General features: G+C 35.4%; 1 protein-coding gene across 7 annotated transcripts in view; it reads left to right on the top strand.

Moving 5' to 3' along the window:
* PHF3 (PHD finger protein 3) overlaps nucleotides 1-19,463 on the top strand; it is a 91,248-nt gene that overhangs the window by 33,238 nt on the left and 38,547 nt on the right. For 5 of the 7 annotated variants that reach the window (XM_012773868.3, XM_076003246.1, XM_012773866.2 and 2 more), the window contains one exon: nucleotides 14,979-15,140. In XM_012773868.3, the coding sequence (XP_012629322.2) occupies nucleotides 14,999-15,140 (142 nt within the window). In that variant the 5' untranslated portion in view covers nucleotides 14,979-14,998. Of the gene's footprint in view, nucleotides 1-10,220; nucleotides 14,023-14,978; nucleotides 15,141-19,463 lie in introns of those variants that run through there. The other 2 variants (XM_076003248.1, XM_076003249.1) reach the window with 2 other exon arrangements.

Below are 19,463 nucleotides of genomic sequence, written 5' to 3'. Positions count from 1 at the left end.
TGCCTCCCCCATACTTCATTCATTCATTCATTCATTCATTGGACAGAGTCTCACTCCGTTGCCCAGTAGAGTGCTGTGGCGTTAGGTAGCTCACAGTAACCTCAAACTCCTGGGCTCAAGCAATCCTACAAGTATGCGCCACCATGCCTGGCTAATTTTGTATATATGTATATATATATATATATTTTTTTTTTTTTAGTTCAGCTAATTTCTTTCTTTTTTTTTTTTTTTCTTTTTTTTGAAGACAACAGTTTCCTAACTATTTTTTTTTTTAGAAGGGACAGGGTCTCACTCTTGCTCAGGCTGGTCTCGAACTTCTGAATTCAAACGGTCCACCCGCCTCAGCCTCCCAGAGTGCTAGGGTTACAGACGTGAGCCACCAGGCCCTGCATCCATATACTTTTAAATCATCTCTAGATTACTTACAATACTTAATAGAATGTAAATCCTATGTAAATGGTTGTTACACTGTATTATTAAGGGAATAATGAGTAAGGAAAAAGTTTGTACATGTTTGGTATAGATACAATTTTTCCCCCAAATTTTTTTTTTTTTTTTTTTTTTTTGAGACAGAGTCTCACTTTGTTGCCCAGGCTAGAGTGAGTGCCATGGCGTCAGCCTAGCTCACAGCAACCTCAAACTCCTGGGCTCAAGCCATCCTCCTGCCTCAGCCTCCCCAAGTAGCTGGGACTACAGGCATGTGCCACCATGCCTGGCTCATTTTTTCTATATATATTAGTTGGCCAATTAATTTCTTTGTATTTATAATAGAAACGGGGTCTCGCTCTTGCTCAGGCTGGTTTCGAACTCCTGACCTCGAGCAATCCGCCCACCTCAGCCTCCCAGAGAGCTAGGATTACAGGCGTGAGCCACCGCGCCCGGCTTCCCCCAAATATTTTTGAACTGCTGTTGGTTGAATCTACAGATCTAGAACCCATGGATTCTAATCAGATGGCTGAGATTATATCCTTTTAAAAGCCACTTTAAATCTGTTTTGGAACAAAGTGTAAATCAAATATATGCTATTTAGATATCTACTTGCTTAAGGTTGTTTTTATTTTAAGCTTTCCTTTGTTTTTAAATTTAAGTGTATATTTTAAAAATTTAAAACATACAGAAAACAAAGTGCAGTATACTCACATTTACCCATCACCAACTGTTAATGTTTTGCTATATTTGCTGTATTTATCAGTTTACCAGTTCATCTGTCTAATCTATCCATTTAATTGAACTTTGCTATGTTTCTTCAGAAAAAGTAGTTAAACATATTTATAACAATACCATAACCACACCTAAAAAATAAAAAGCAGTTTCCGAATATCATCTAATATTTCTGTCCATATTCAAATTTATCATTTGTTCCCAAGGTATGATTTTCATCTGGTTTGTTCAAACCAAGGTGTAGTGAAGGACCTAGTTTGGCATTTAGTTACATTTCTGAAGTCTCCCCATACCCTTTTCCATTGATACTTTTTGAAGAGATAAGACCAGATGTCTCTTAGGAATGCCTTAGGTTTTAGATTTTTAAAATTCTGGTGTCAGTTGGCTTGTTCTTCTCTTTTATTTTCTACAAATTAGAAGCTAGGTTTAAAAGTGAAGTTCTAAACATATTTAAGCAAAAATACTGTATAGGTGAAGCTGTATAGTTAATTTTGCATCATATCATAAGTCTTTCAATATTTGATTGTCTGATTCTTGATGTTAAGTTTGACTACTGGGTTTAAGGTGATGAGAGCCAAATTTCTTCCTAAACACTTGAGGTGGCAAATAATGTGTAGGGATATAACTTTGGCCACATGAAAATATTTAGTTCCTTATAGCCTTTCTGCTAATGGTTCTGTACATCTGTTGATGATACTTGCTGAAATCAGTTCTAGCAAAGGGATGATTTTCTAATTTTTTTTTTTAACATTTATTTCTTGGCATTATTTTGGTAATTTTCTTTCATTACCTAGGAAAATTTTCTTTCATTACCTAGTTGCTTACAGTTTCTACTAAAGAGGGAGATAAAGGGAAAGAATTAACATTTAATTACCAATTTTCAAAATAAGGAGTGGTGAATGATCATATCCATGCTAGAGGTGGCAGATTATTATTTTGGCACTTTCCTTTTGGATTGTCCTAATGAGTTTATAGATTTTAACAAATATATTATATTACACTGCTTTTTCTTTTTAATGCTCAAATTGCCCTTTTTTTTAATACTCAAATAATCTCACATGGTAGTGTAGTCACTAAATGTGTGCTCCATTGTATAGTTTTGTTATCGTTATAGAGGCAGAGTGCCTCTAAAAGTGCTTATTGATTTTTTTCATTCTGCAATTTTTATTTTAGTTTTAGCCTCAGAACCATATTTTCCTCTGTTATATGCATAATTATAGTCAATTTTGATATGTAAGATTTCCTGATAGGCAACTTCACAAAAATATATCAAATATGTAAAAAGGGATCAGCTTGGAAATTAACTGATCTGTTGCTAAGGTTTGGCAGAAAATTTTTCCTTAGCCTAAGGTTTAAGTTTAGGGTTGTTGAAAATGCTTTAAATTAAATTTGATACATACTGGCCATAGAAAAATTGTCAAGTAACCTTGATTAATGGACAAGCAGTATTAGCTTTAATGAACATTTTTGTGATGATTTAGGAAAATAATTGCACATAAGTTTTGAAGAATCTGATATTTTCAAAACACATTAAGATCTTCCTTTTTCCGAACTCGGTGAACTCAAACGATCCACCTGCCTTGGCCTCCCAGAGTGCTAGGATTACAAGTGTGAGCCACCACACCCGGCTTTTTTTTTTTTTTTTTGAGACAGAGCCTCACTCTGAAGAGCTTCCTTTTTAAAAACAGAATAGTGAACATAATTTAGTTTTTAGCTGGTGATTTAGTTGTCTTGAGAAATAAATTATTTTATCATTCTTTATTAGCAATATCCTTAGGTACTGTTTTAGTAGATAGGGCTTTTGTTCCCTGCATTAGCTAGGCCTGAGACAAATACACTTGGGAAAAAAATTTTTTTTGAAAGGTTTATTTCTCCTCTTTTTATAATAATGTCTCAGGACCTACTAGTGTACCTTTGTTAAACATCAGTATATTCTGTTCATTTATTTAATTGAGAGGCTAGGAAACTGAGATTGTCCGAAATAGGTGAAATAAACATAAGGGGTTGTACTATTATAAGTAAAAGGATACATATATGTAAAACACATGAATGATAAACCTTATTATTAAAATAGTTTTTTCTCTGAGGGCTTCTTTTTACTTTATTTTTATTGAGGAAGGCTCTGGAATTGGAAACTTAACTGAAATGAACTTGATATAAGAGATTGCTCAGTCCATACCATTCATAAGAGGCCAGAGATACTTATTGATAATAGGAAGTATTTACTCACTTAAACCTATGTTATGTAATGGAGCAAGATACATTTTACTATATAATACAGTTGCTTCAAGGCTAAATACCTATAATACTAATCATTTTTTTCCTTGTTAAGTTATAACATTTACTTAGGTATGTTTATCAGTATATTTATGTTTAATCAGAATTCTCTTCTTGTATCTTCCAAATTCTAATAATTCTCTCATCTATTCCAAATTTATTGCAGTTGATGATTTTTCCTATCAAGATTCATGTCTTTTAATCTCTTAATGTACTTGATCAGAGTTCCTTTTATAATAGAGATTTTTTCAGTTGTACTCTTAAAAGAGCTTTGGTTCCTAAGTGTAGATGCTGAAAAATGCTACTAATTATATCTTTTTGAGTGAGCAGCTTTTTTTGTTTTTGTTGTCGGGTTGGTTCCATGTTTGGATGCTTTCTTCTAATCTTTGTTTTCTAAACTATTATCATTCTAACTCTTGACTTCTGCAAGAAACCAGTCCACACTACTGTGATGAAGTAGAGGTGTTATATTCTACTTCTTTTGATTGCTGAGGGCAGATTTTGATTTGAGTTTAGTTGAATATGAAGGTCCTAATCTCTTGAGATAGAAACTTGAGAGCCATGATATTTTTGTATCCATTCATACATTTTATTCCTTCAAGCTGTGTTAAGTTGGAACATTGTATATTCCAACTGGTGTTGTAGGTTCTAGGGATGTATCAGAACACAACAAATGACAAATTCCTGCTCTTATGGAGGTTATGTTCTATTTAATGGTGTGTATAGTCTTTTCCTGGGCTACTACAAGTTAGGGCTGTTAATTGCTTAAGTCTTCCTTTTTGAAAAAAATGTAATTATCTAAGAACCCTTTGGTTGACCCTGTTTGTCTCTGTTTTTTCTTACATTTGAGTAAAAGCCACTGAAATGTTATAGAACAAAGTACTTAGTAGGGAACTGATTTATTGGAAGTGAAACTCAGTGAAAAATGGTAAGACCCATATTATAAGAGGGTTGAGTTGCTTTTTTCTCTTTTAATCTATTCCGGTTTTATGGTAATATGATTCTTATTAAACAGCGTTCCAGGCCCAGCAATTTACAATGTGGTTCCACAATTGTATGTAAGGTATATGATTTGCTTTGGCATAAAAGTGGTTGGTACTATACTGTTTGTTTATTTAACAAACATTTATTGTATGCCTGTCATGTGCCAGACTGTTTCCAGTGCTGGAGGATACATTGGTGTTTGAGACAACTAAAGTCTCTGCCCTCGTGGAGCTTGCAAGTAAATTGTAAGGTAATAGGGAAGTGTAGTTGTTATTTTGGCACTAGAGGTCATCATTTACCTGAGTTGGGCTGGTCAGTTCAGGCCTCTCTCTAACATTGAGAGTAGCTGTGTGGTAAGATATAGGTAGTGGCCAGCCTTTTGAAGATCCTGGGCAAATGAAGTACAGTCTAAGCAAAGAAATAGTGAATAAAAAGTGTACATTAAATGGAGATTAGTCAATCCTTTTGTCAGATTAAAATAATTCCCTGTTAATAAATAATACTAGTGTTCCCAAGGGTTGTGTTCACATGTTTAACATTCATATTTTTGGTTTTTCATCCAACTGAGCCTATAATTCGTGGGCTGTGTAAATAAATGAACTGTGAGACAGTGATTTTTCTCACTAAAAAAGAAAAATCTAAGAAATAAAAAACATATTTAAACAATTAAGAAGCTATCCTTAAGCAACTAAATAGTGTCCTTTCCCCCTAAAGTTACACACCCATATTAACAGTGCATGCCTTAATCTCACTTTAGTTTTTTCAGAATGGCCAGTGGATGGCCAAGTGCCTCTTTTTTGCCTGTTTTTGAAGCATGAGGCAGACAGAGCTAATCCAGATAAAAAATTGGAGTATGCATTTTGGTATTTTTCTTATTTTCACAGTATTGCTTGGTAGGTTAAAAAATACTTTGATACATTTTTAGCCTTTATTATGATGTCCTACATTTAGATACTCTTGATGAAATTAAAAGATAATGTTTTGCGGTTAGGTTTCTGCCTTTCTGTTTGCACAGATACGGTTTATAGTTATATGATGGGATATCTTCCTTATTTTTGTTTTGTCTATGCTTGGGAGAATTGGAAAAGAAGTATAAAAGTCTGTCAAAGCCCTTACAATTGAATTTCAGTCTCATCACACATCATCTTTATATGTATTCATTAGTATGCTTGTATTGTTCTGTTCTTTTGTCTGTGGCAAAACTCTTGGAAAGAATTTTTTGTGCTCCTTGCCCTCAATATCTCCCCTCCAAATGTGGATTTCGCCTTTGCCACTCCTCTGGATCACTAGTCGCCATCACGTTAGTAGATCCAAAGGCCATTTCTTTTTCCTTCTACTTGTCTGTGGTGCTTAACTCAGCTGATCTTTGCTTTTTGAAATGATTTATTCACTTAATCTCTGTTCTCTCTCGATTATTCTACTACCTTACTGGCTGCTGCTGCTTCTCAGTTTCTTTTGGTACTCCTCTTCACTTTTCTCATCTCTAAACATTGGAATGTGTCAGAGTTCAGAATATAGACAATTTTGCTATTTCTACTCACTTTTGTGATATCATTTGGTTTCATAGCTTAAAAATAACCTCTGTGATTCAACTCCCAAGTATATATACCTTTAGCTTCAACTTCTTGCCTAAATGCCGAACTCTTGTGTTTACTTGCTATGGATGTTTATTGGACATCGTAAGCTTAATGTTTAAAATTGAACTCTTGGTACCTACTCTTCCCATATCCCTATTCCCATATCTTCTGGAAATACTAATTCCTATAGTCATTTTGATCTCTAAAGGGCAATTCCTTCAGATTGCTCAGCAAAGACTTCTGAAGTCATCCTTTACTTCTCCCTTTCTTTCATATATCATATTCAGTTCATCAGCAAATCCTGTTGGCATTTTTTTTCAGAATATATCCAGAATCTGACTGCTTGTATTTTTCACTTTCTTCACTGCATCTATGGCTTTAGCCATTACTCTCTCTCACCTGGATCACTGCAGTACCCTGTAACTGGCTTCCCTGCTTCTGTCCTTCAGGATTCCTTACAGTCTTCTCAAAAGAGCACCAATAGTGATTCTATAAAAAGTTAAGATTATGTCAACTTTTTGTTCACAATGCCCTGGTAACTCTCCATTTTGTGCAAAGAAAAAAACCTAAAGTCTTTATGGCCTATAGGACCCTACTCAGTTTGTCTTCTGTGATCTTATCTATTGTATTTTGTCTTCTCCTAATCTCACCACAACTATTCTTCTAATATCTTAGGCATGCTCCTGACTCATAGTCTAGGTCAGGGGCCCTCAAACTACAGCCCGTGGGCCACATGCAGCTCACCGAGGACATTTATCCGGCCAACCCCACCGGGTGTTTTGCCACCACTACCTATCCTGCTTAGCAGCCAATTTCCTGGGGCCACAGTACACATGTGTGGATTGTGTGCTGTACTCTCCAACGGTCTGAGGGATAGTGAACTGGCCCCCTATTTAAAAAGTTTGAGGAACCCTGGTCTAGGTACTTGAAAGCTAGTTCCCCAACTTGGTCAGTCTTTTGTTGAAAAGTTACCTCAGTAGTATCATCCCCAGGTTCTTTCTAGCCTATACAGTACCTTTTTGGAAATTAGATAAGGATACCACTTTTTCCTGTGCACAGCTTAGAAAGCAGACAGGAGCCTGAATTTCAGGTTCCACTTTTCACGTGGCCAGAAGCTCTTATGCAATGAAAGGCAGTGCAGCTATCCCTAGCTTTCCTTGAGCATTCCATTTACAATTATAAACTTGTTAGGCCCAAAACATGGTAAACTATCCTTTGTTCCCTCCTCCACACTCCCTTTCCTTTTATTCATATTACTTATCACCTAACATGCTGTATATTTTGCTTCACTCATTAAAATGAAGCTTCATGGGAATAAATTTTAAAGTTTTATTTTATGGATATCAAACATATAGAAACAATGAGAATAGGATAATGAACCCCCATGTGCCTGTTACTCAGCTTAAACAATTAATAATTGGTCTCGTTTCATTTATATTCCACTCATCCTTAACACCCCTCTCCCCCAGGATTATTTGGAAGTCCAGGCAAGAATGCATATGGTGTCATCTATTAGCAGCCTATTTCAGCATGTTATCTCTGAGATATAAGAATCTTTTTTAAAAACTTAAGTATAGTAACATTATATTGCCTAAAACATTTAAAATTAGTTAACTAATATTTTAAAAATATTTAGCCAGTTTTATCCAATTCAACATTATTTTTATAGTTAGAATCAGAATTGAAGTAAGGTCAATATTTTCAATTAGTTGATATGTAAGTTAAGTCTAAATATGTTTCCCCACTTTTTTCTTGATATTTGTGGAAGAAACCAGGTCATTTGTCTTGAGAATTTTGTATTTTTGATATCTAGAATAATGAAGACAGTGTGCAACACATAGTAGGTACTCAGCGAATGTTTTTAAAGGAATTGATTTAAAGATAAATAATTCATAGTATTTTAAGGGAATAATTGTTAGGCTTGTTCCAGGTAGGAACCTGAAAAGTATGTGTAGGACAGAATGTGGTTAATGCAAAATTTAGACTTATAAAACACTGTAAATCTAATAGACAGTGCAGCCAACATTCCTTTCCATCTCCTCATAGGGACGAAGTTTACCCCTTCCTCTCTCTTCTGATAGGAGGGCACTGGAGCTGAAGGATGTATGTGGCTGGGGCAGGAGTCCTAGGAGCTGGTTGTTTGAAAAATAATTTATTACAAGCAGCTGTTCTGGCCCACTTACTCACCCCAGAGAAACCCTCTATAAAACCCAAGACTCGGCTGGGCGCGGTGGCTCACGCCTGTAATCCTAGCACTCTGGGAGGCCGAGGCGGGCGGATTGCTCTGCTCGAGGTCAGGAGTTCGAAACCAGCCTGAGCTAGAGCGAGACCCCGTCTCTACTATAAATAGAAAGAAATTAATTGGCCAACTAATACATATAGAAAAAATTAGCCAGGTATGGTGGCACATGCCTGTTGTCCCAGCTACCTGGGAGGCTGAGGCAGGAGGATTGCTTGAGCCCAGGAGTTTGAGGTTACTGTGAGCTAGGCTGACGCCATGGCACTCACTCTAGCCGGGGCAACAAAGTGAGACTCTGTCTCAAAAAAAAGACAAAAACAAAAAAACCCAAGACTCTCCCCTTCTCTCTCCTGGACACTTTTTTTGGCTTTCACCCATCTGCACCCAGATACTCAAAATAAACAGCATTTTTGCTGCACATGAGGCTTTGTGTGTGTGTCTCTCTCTGCTCCAGACTTAACAATAATTACTTATTTTATATCGGCTTGGTAGAATATTCTTGGCAATAGATTTAGACAGTTAATTTAGACAGTTGGGAATGGGTAAAATTTTAGGGCATTTAGGGCTATAGAAATCTATTTGGTAAAACCTGCCAGAGTATACTAATATGGCTATAATTTTTTAAAGATATTATAGCTTGCCTATCAGGCACTGTGTTAGAAACTATCACTGCATTGGTTTATTTTCATAGCAACCCTTCAGTGAAGGGTGATAATATCTTTTATTTTCCCAGTGAAGAAATTGAAATTCAGAAAGGGAAGTGGAGGGGAGATGGGTGCTGGGCATTAATGTTTTTCTTAACAAACTTTATGGAATTAGAACTTTTTAAAATTTTGTGCATGTATAACTTTGATAAAAAATAAAAAATAAGAAGTGGCACCAATACTCCTTCCCTCTGCATAGAAAACCTTTGTTGAGTATGTATCTTCCTAGCTTTTTCTAGACATTCACACAATATTTTTTGGAATTTTTTTTTACAAAACATTTTAATATAAAGTGGACCAGAAATGTGAATAAGAAGGAAGGGAAAAATCTTTCCTGAAATAACCAGTGTTATCATTTTGATGCATGATTTTTTGGGGGTGTGTGTGTGAGAAAATAAAGCTTGGGAGACGATTATGCTATGTCACATACACTTCTTTCCCTCATAAATGCCCTTCAGTACATTGAGAACTCTGAAATTCTGCACTGAACATACTGTTTTAACTTCTTTTAACTAGGTTTTATAGACTTGTTTCCCATTTCCATGAAAATACCTATGAATTTCCTCCTGAACCATGAAGTTAGTTTGGCAAAGGTTGAAATATTTGTGATCATTTAAACATAAGACTTTAGAATATGTTAAATATAAATTATAGCAGAAAGGATAGATAATTTAATAGTGTTAGAGTAATTGAAACTAGCATTCTAAAGAAAAATTATCTTAGATTGATACCAAATACTAACATAAGGTAAATGAGAAAATATTTGAAGTAGGTAATACAGATAATAAAGAATTCATTGACTCCAAAAAGAAGCTGGGGTGTGATATACTCCATCAAGTTTAAAATACAAGTAACCATTTGGGGCTGAATTTATCTTTTTAGAGTCAATGAATCATCCATGAAGGGAAGCATTCTTACCAGAGGGAGGCCTAGTAGAAAGTGGGTGGTGTTCTGCAATGTGGGGGCTCTGTTAATAGGAGGTATCCATATTTTTAAATTCTACTTCAGAAATAAAAGCTCTATAAAATATATACCTAACCTTTATTGGTGTGATAGTGCAAAGATATCATGTTCTTTATTTTTTTCTTAAAGTCTCATGCTTCATGCCTACTGTATAATAGAGGAAATAACTGACTTAGAAGTAGTTGGTCTGAGTTTGACCTTTGCACTGCCAGCATAATTGAAACATAACCGCATGTAAAGAATTTCCTACTATTCTTGATTGGTATGGTATTAACATGATTTAAACCAATCCTATTGTTTTTTTTTTTTTTTTTTTTTTGAGACAGTCTCATTCTATTGGCCAGTCTAGAGGGTGCTGTGGCATCAGCCTAGCTCACAGTAACCTCAAACTCTTGGGCTCAAGCAGTCCTCCTGCCTTAACCTCCCAAGTAGCTGGGACTATAGTCGTGCACCACCATACCTGGCTAATTGTTTCTATTTTTAGTAGAGATGTGGTCTTGCTCTTGCTCAGGCTGGTCTTGAACTCCTGAGCTCAAGTGATCCTCCCTCCTTGGCCTCCCAGAGTGCTAGGATTACATGGTCATCTTCGCCTCTTCCCAAAAAGATAGATTGGAATTAAATAGTCCAGAATAAAGTAGTATTAGTGCCAGAAGGACTTCACTTAAGCAAGTTTTTTTTTTTTAAATTTTTAAATAAATTTTTACATTTAATTTTTTTTGTTGTTGTTTTATACTAACAGTTATGAGGTGTATAAGCAAGTTTATTTAGAGTGATTTGGGATTGGCATGGGAAGAATTTTAGTGTGATCTAAATTCAGGCTCAAGGGGATTTCTAAGTATGATCATAGATTTTGAAACCATTTGGAGCTAAATTTATTGTGTTTCTCAACAATAAGGATTGGTGTAAATCACTTTAATACCATACAAAAGGGAGAATTACAAGTCAGAGACAGTAGAGAACTCTTCATATTTGATATGTGTTAATTATGCAGCAATACAAAGGTCAAACTCAGCCCAACTACTTCTAGGTTAGTTATTTCTTCTGTTATAGAGTTGCCATTAAGTATCAGACTTGAGGGTAAAAAGATTTCAAATTGAGAATGACGCCTGGTTGTGGAATGTGGGAGGTAGGTAAAAGCAATATTGGAGGTGCTTCAGCTGTTGGGGGACTTATTCAGCATGAGAGTCCTAGAAACTTTGGAGACAACGTAGAGCTTAGTTTAGTGTAGGAATGGACTTTTTGAGTAGAAGGAAATGGATTGCCAGGAAGAGGGGGAGTACCAAAACATATGCATTCTTGGAAGTCTCACCTTTGAGAAACATCTCCCAAATTCAATTTTAGTTTTTCTAATTTGTAAGTTGTTGACAAGATGTTTTTGAATGATGATGGAACCTCAAGGTGTCATTAACTTCCAAGTTATTTTCCAGCCCGTAAAACATGGTCAGATTTCTGTTGATTTTCCTCTTTTCTTGTTTGTCACCTTCCCACTTTCTTCCTTCCTGTCTGCCTTCCCCATCTCTCAATTCTGTAGAAAAACCATCTTTTGTCTTTTTAACCTTCTTTAGCTGATTTCTTTCTTTCTTTTACCATTAAACTTCTTAAAAAGGAGACTTGTTACTGTCATTCTTCACTTATTTACTTCTTAATCCTTTGTCTTCTGACCCTCTGCTTCTATGTATCAAACTAGTGGCTTTTTTTCCTTCATTTGTTTTCTCTGAGGCAATTAACCTTCCTGATCCCTACTACCTTGAAATTCTCCTTACCCTTCTTTTGCCTCTTCTTTTTTCATGTCATCAATATATCTGAAAAGTGAAGTCACTATCTTACTTTCAAATTTGTTCTTTCCAACTTCTTTTTGGGTTAATAGAAACATATTCTCTCATTTATCAACGTTTAAATTTTCCCGACCCATCTTTTCCCCTTATTCTTTTATTCAGTAAGTATTTCTGGAGTATTTAATATATACCAGGTTGTTATTCTAGGTTCTGGGAATGCAGCCAAGAATAAGAGACAGAGTCTCTGACTTGTGAAGCATACACTCTATTGGAGAAGACTGTCAATAAACATATTTAATGTCATATAGAGAGACATTAAAGGATAAAGTATGCTAAAGATCATAGGCAGTAATGAGAGAGTGTGTTTTGCATATGGTAGTTTGGGAAGGTTTCCTCTAAGAAAGTTATATTTGAGTAAAACCTGAATGAAGTGTGAGAGTAAGCTATATGGATATGTGGGAGAAGAGCTTCCATGGCATAGTGACTAGCCAAATGGGAAGACCCCCAGATGGGTTTATGCTTCCCTGTGTTGAGGAAAAAGCCAGTGTTATTGGAGCAGAGTAAATCAGCATGATTGGAGATGAAGTCAGAGAAGTTGACAAGGGAAGATCTTGTTTAGGACCCTGTGGGCAAGGATTTTTGACTCAATATCTAAATCTAAATGTGTTGGGAGGGCTTTTGATGGTCTTGAACAGAAGAATGTAATGTTATCTGACTTAATATTTTAGAAGGATCACAATGATGACTGTGTGGAGAATAAACTGTGTTTTTGGGGAGAGGGGAGGGCAATAGAGAAACCTGGGTCACTAGGAGACTATAATAGTCTTGATGAGAGATGATTGAAGTTTGTTAGACAACTTAATGAACATGTGAAATTACACTCTTCTGGAGGGTCAAATGTGACCTTGAGGCGGAGAAAATACCTCAGGGAGTCATTGGGGTATAGATAGGACTGGATGAGATCACCAAGGGATGAATGAGTGTGGGTGTAGATAAAGAAGAGGGATGGGAGAACTGAACCATTGGGCCCTGTGAAGTGTAGACGTCTACAAGAAGAGGCTTTATCAAAGGATGTTGAGAAGTGGTTAGTGAAATAGGAGGAAACGAAGTGAGGAAAAGGGGATTCAAGAAGGGAAGGATCAGTTATGTCAGATGCCTAGGAAATGGAATAATTTAAAAGCTGATAATTGACCTCTGGATTTGGCTTGCTAAATCCTGTTGATTCTGCTTTGCAATACAGCTCTAAAACTCATGACATACCTTTTCATTCCCTGCCAACAAGCACTATTAATTATGCTTTTCTCCTGTACTGTTTTCCTTTTTGGGATTGTTACTTTCTCTCCTAATAATGTTATAAAATATATGCTCATTGTTGAAAATTTGGAAAACTCAGAGAAAGTATAATGAACAATAAACAACAGCAACAACAAAATCTTTATCCACTTTACCTTTAGAAATAATCACTGATAGCAGTTAGTTGTATTTTTCGTATTTATCTATGCATCTTTGTAATGCATATATTATATATGCTTTTATGTAGAATTGATGAAAGTCTTAAAATTTGCTTTTGTAAATGAACATAGTAGACCTGCTAATATAATGTCAAAATTTTTTCGAGGTTTTATGTGAAAATGTGGTAACATAAGTATTCAGTCATGGTGGAATAGCCTAACTGGACTTCCCACCTGTCTCTACCCTAATTATATTTTAAATGAATCGTGATTAATTTTCTTAAAGCATATTTTTCTGTAAACATTGAGTGCATAGTATAGTGGTTAAAAGGTCTGTTTTTGAGAGTAATACATGCCTATAGCAGAAAATTTGGAAAATAGAAGAAAGGTATATTCTTATCTTTTATAGATAAGAATTACTAATATGATTACTGTTATAATTTTCATCTGTTTCCTACCTGGTTTTTTTTTTTTCTGTCTAAATGTACATACACATGCATTTTGTTTATTTCTGACAAGTATCACTGTTTTCTGGCCAGCATTTTCTTCATAATCCATTCTTCTGTTCTTTATAATTTATCTTGGTCAAAGTATATGAGCAGCTTTATGATTCAATATTTGTTGTCAAATTGCTCTTCAGAAAGATTGTATCATTTAAAAATATATTTATGAAGAATTTTGTTCTCTTTAAATTTTAGGATAGACCACTATCTTGTTGAGCTCTTTTAAATGAAGTTCTACTTGGATACAAAGATGAGGACTAGATAACTTCTTGAGGGTCCTTCTAACCCCTAAGATGAAGATAATAACTAACATTTGTATAGTGCTCTAAAGTTTACAGAGTGAGTTCTCATACATCATCTCACTTGATCCTCACAACAGCCCTGTGAGGTAGGTAGGACAGGTATTGTTATTCTCATTTTAGAGATAAAGAAACTGATAGAGAGGTTAAGTGACTTGATCAAGTTTTATTTGAATATTCTAGTAGGGATTTGAATCCAGACCTTCTGTTCTAAATAATCACATTCTTTTTACAAGATTTCATATAACTGCACATTTCAAATTACTGATACATATTGGTTAGTTAAGTGACATTTGTTCTATATAGAAATAGAAATAAACCTAATGACTATGAATAGAGTGTTAATATTTCCTTCCATGTTCCTGAGTCCTTTTTCATTCCCCCACTTCTTCCAAATTAAACAAATAGCTCTGTCTTTTGAGTAGGAGAAGGTAATGTAATTATATAGCTATATTAGACACATACTATTTTTCACAGCATTTAGGGAAAGGGGAAGTTATATTATGTTTTTTCATTTTTCTGTGTTTTTCTTTCTTTTCTTTCTTTTTTTTTTTTTTTTGTGGGGATGAGTACCACTCAAAAGTATATCTGCCCTGCTTACTCTAACACATGTAGCATAGTCTCTAAGTTGTAGGATCTCAGAACTAGAAATTTGGTTCTATCATGGACCTAGAATCATGCTTTTGAAGATATGGCATGTGTTTGTACTACCAAAATGGGTATCATTGAGTACTCCAGTTATAGTAGCCTACAACATTCACAAAGGGACAGTAAATAAATGAAAGTGATAGTTGAGGTCAAATTAGGAAAGATTATAGCTAATACTCTCTTTGATTAATTACCGCACAAGGTAGACATTCATAAAACTGAATTGATTTGGAAACTTAATAGTGGCAATTTCACATGTTAAGAATAGACCTAGATTGTCAAGACTTTGTAGTATTACATTAAAACTGTCTCACATTATTTTTTGTATTGCTTTTAAATACTTAACAACACTAATATTTTTAAAAATTAATTTTTTGCTGTTTTTGTTTTTTTCTAGTTGTTGGTCTTGACGATATTATGGATGAAGGAGTTGTTAAAGAAAGTGGCAATGATACCATTGACGAAGAAGAACTGGTTTTACCTAACAGGAATTTGAGGGACAAAGTAGAAGAAAATTCAGTGAGATCACCAAGAAAATCACCTCGTTTAATGGCACAAGGTAATCCTTCCAAAGAGGTCTAGCTAGTAAATCAGAGATATTGGGACAGATGTGTTAGGTTGTAGTTTTTGCTGAGCAGAGATTATATTTTTTCAGTGTTTGCTGATCTAAGCATTTTGATAATGATTATTATCAATTTTGTGATTTTATCAATTTACTGTGTAAATTTCCAGTACCTACTACCCATTTCCCTTTGCCCAGAGGAAATCACTATTAACTCTTTCGGCAGCTTTTGTTTATTTATTTTGGTATTTAACTTCCATATCTCTAAGTAACATGCCATTATTGCTATTTTTTGATTATTCTGATTTAGGTATTAACCTGTTGACTTCCCACTCTGAGTAATGAAGATTTTCTTTCCTCTTCTTGTCCCCATCTCACAAAAGAACAGTTTTCCCATCCTTCTAATTTATAATTTTGTTAGATTAGTTATTTATGTTACTATGCCTATATGTGTTATTAAAAATGATCCACTGAATAAACTTTTTTGTTTTTTGTACAGCCATTTGTCTTTCTGGTTTAATCATTTTTGTTTGTCATTTGCTTGGGTTACTGCCTACATACCAGCACTTAACACCCCAGCTGCTCTGACAGCTATCTAAATCTTTCCTTAATATATGTGTGCATATCAGATATTCTGTTATCTCTTCAAACCTTTTGATTTGCCCCTGTGTGGTGTTAGCCATATAAGCCTGAAGCAAAAGTGTTATTCAGGAATCTCTCTTTACCATTTTTCTGAGGAGGCTGTGCTTTTTATTTTTTTGTAGTTCCTGTTTCCTTTTTTTTTTTTTTTTTTTTGGTTTAACTCCTCCATTTTAGTGATGCACTGCTTCCAATAGTTTTGTGAGAAAAAGGAGCATTGAGATACTCTTTTTAAACCTTATATGGAATCATGGTCTGGTAGGACATAAGATTCAAGATTGGAAATCATTTTCTTTCAGAAATATTGAAGGTGTTGCTCCATTTTCTTCTAACTTTAGTGTTGCTGAGAAGTTTATTTGTATGTTTTGGGAGTGAGGTATGTTATCTACTTTCTTGAAGTTCGTGGAATCTTTTTTTTCAGCTCTAGTATTTTGATGTTTTATGATAAATGTGTCTTGGTGTAGGTGTATTTTATGTATTGAGTTAAGTACTCAGTAAGTAGATCCTTTTACTCTGAAAACTATTGTTCAATTCTGGGAAAATTTCTTGAATTATTTCATTGTTGTTAATTTCTCTATTTTCTTAGCTCTTGATTTCTGGAATTATTATTTGTCAGGTAGCAGAGATTGGCCCTTACATTTTCTTTATGTCTCCTAGTCTCCAAACTTTGTCCTTTTCTTTCACTTGATGAAATTTTCTCATATTTATCCTCCAGCTTTTCCGTCAAGTTTTGTACTTCTAATTTCTGAATGTTCTTTGTTTTGTTTGTTTTGGAAATGGTCCTTTTTGTAGCATTCTATTCTTGTGATTGCTTTTTTCTTCATAAAGATAACTAACGGTGTTTTTTTAAAAGTTTTTATCTCATCTCATTTCTATTTTCTTTCTGTTGCATTAAAAAAAATTTTTAAAGTTTTGTGGCTTCCATCTTTCCTAGAGGCTTTTCTAAAATATCATCGGATCCTTGATTATTGCTCATGTTTAATGGTAGGGAACTAAAACTCTATGGAACTTCTAAATGCATGGGCTGGATTTTGCCAACTTTGAGCATCACTGTATGGTGATCTGACTGTGCTGTTTTTGGCAGAACCCCTAACATCCTAACAGAATTTAGGTTATTCCCCATGGGCTCATTAGATTGCTAATATATTATGGGAACCCTGAGGGAATCTGACTTGGGCTTCTCAGCTTTCAGTGCATTGAGAATCACTTATAGTGTACTTTATCGCCATTCTCAACTGTGCTTGATGTTCCTTAGGCTAGAAACCTAGTTTCACTGTCTCCAGAGAATAAGCCATCAGCTTTTGAGTTAGGACCAGGGAAAGGCCAAGATGTGGAGCAGGGGAGAAGAGGGATCTGTAGAGATCTAACTTCTGCTTTTAAGGTGCTTTCAACCTATCCTGGTTTTGACTACCTACCTTCATGTCTTCTTTAGAATCATCTGTGGGCACCAATTCCTAAGGCTTTTGTGGTGTTAGTGTTGTTAGTTTTTGCCAACACTCCAGCTTAGTGTTTGTCACTTCTGGGTCTCCTACATCATTAACTTTTTTTGTTTTTTTAATTGCCTGGTCTTTGTCAGGCAGTCAATTACTTTTTAATCATCTTTTGTTTGGCTTCCAAAATTTGCTGCTGTTTTCAGAAAAAGTGAGTTTAACCTTTGCTTAAAAAGTTACTTACTGGCCGGGCGCGGTGGCTCACACCTGTAATCCTAGCTCTCTGGGAGGCCGAGGCGGGTGGATTGGGTGGATCGCTTGAGGTCAGGAGTTCGAAACCAGCCTGAGCAAGAGTGAGACCCAGTCTCTACTATAAATAGAAAGAAATTAATTGGCCAACTAACATATATAGAAAAAATTAGCCGGGCATGGTGGCGCATGCCTGTAGTCCCAGCTGCTCGGGAGGCTGAGGCAGGAGGATCGCTTGAGCCCAGGAATTTGAGGTTGCTGTGAGCTAGGCTGATGTCATGGCACTCACTTTAGCCTGGGCAACAAAGTGGGACTCTGTCTCAAAAAAAAAAAAAACGTTACTTACTATTGAAGACAATTTTTTATCTGAATATCTTTTGCAGTTGAATATGCTATTCCTTTGTCATTTTTAACAACCACTTTGGTGTTAAAAGTTCTTCATTTATTAATGGATGATGGGTGTTAAACATTTTTTTATCTATTTTATTTCAACGATGAATAAAGTAGAGCTGTAAATTGCTATAAGCTGTCTTTAAAGCTTTAAAAATCATCTAAATACTGAAATAAAACTTTATTAAAATTATAGTTATTTAAAAAATATTACATACCAAGCATGTGATAAACAGTTCATAATACACTAAGTAATTTCTAAAAGTCGTTGAGTACTTACTTAACATCCAGATAATACTGTGTCAAGTCCTGGGGAAATTAGAAAGCATCCGTAAGATTAAGATAACCATATAATTTATTATCTATACTGGTTTACTTTTGAGAGTTCAAGAGTGCTATTAATAATCACATCAGGGCCCATCACAGTGGTTTATGCCTGTAATCCTAGCACTCTGGTAGGCCGAGATGGGTGGATTATTTGAGCTCAGAAGTTAGAGACCAGCCTGAGCAAGAGAGTCCCCGTCTGTACTAAGAATAGAAATTAGCTGGACAACTAAAAATATACATAGAAAAAGTTAACTGGGCATAGTGGCGCATGCCTGTAGTCCCCGCTACTCGAGAGGCTAAGGCAGTAGGATTGATTGAGCCCAGGAGTTTGAGGTTGCTGTGAGCTAGGCTGACGCCACGCACTCTAGCCCGGGCAACAGAGTGAGACTCTGTCTCAAAAAAAAAAAAAAAAAATAATAATAATAATAATAATTACATCAAAATTATGTGCATCACCTGGAACTATTTTAAGTAAATGAGGATATAAAGCTTTTATAAGATTCTGACAGTTCAGTGATAAATGACAAATTTGAGTTTGTGAGTTGTTTTTCTACTTCATGATTTATTTAGTTCACTTTTCTTTCCCAGTTTTTTTCTCTTTGTGTTTCTCCTTCCCCGAAGGGCGATGTACCAGGATAGGAAAAGGAGACTGTTGTTATTTTTTTTTTAAGAGACAGAGTCTCGCTTTGTTGCCCAGGCTAGAGTGAGTGTCATGGTGTCAGCCTAGCTCACAGCAATCTCAAACTCCTGGGCTCAAGCAATCCTCCTGCCACAGCCTCCCGAGTAGCTGGGACTACAGGCATGCACCACCACACCTGGCTAATTTTTTCTCTATATAATAGTTGGCCAATTTCTTTGTATTTTTAGTAGAGACAGGGTCTCGCTCTTGCTCAGGCTGGTTTCGAACTCCTGACCTCGAGCAATCCACCCGCCTCGGCCTCCCAGAGAGCTAGGATTCCAAGTGTGACCCACTGTGCCTGGCCAGGAGACTCTTTTTAGGCGCATTATTAAAAGTGGGAAGCTTTATTAAAGTATTTTCACACTTATTTTCCCATATGATATTTTTAAATCTTTTAAGTTGTGATTTCTATTTTGGTGATCTGTGTGTAATAGTCTAGTTCATGTGTAATTTCTTAGGAATAGCATGAATGCTAAAGTGGTGATATAAGGGAAACACATTAATAAAGGAATTAGAGTTCTTTGGAGGCTGTATCTTGAAACTTGCACAGAGCCTGTTTGTGATAGGTAGTTTTAGTTCACATTTTACTAGCACCTGAATTTATTT

Source organism: Microcebus murinus, chromosome 5, assembly GCF_040939455.1.
Source record: "Microcebus murinus isolate Inina chromosome 5, M.murinus_Inina_mat1.0, whole genome shotgun sequence".
Lineage (NCBI taxonomy): Eukaryota > Metazoa > Chordata > Mammalia > Primates > Cheirogaleidae > Microcebus > Microcebus murinus.
The sequence above is the reverse complement of the archived record's forward strand: the minus strand, read 5'-3'. Positions and strand labels throughout refer to the sequence as shown.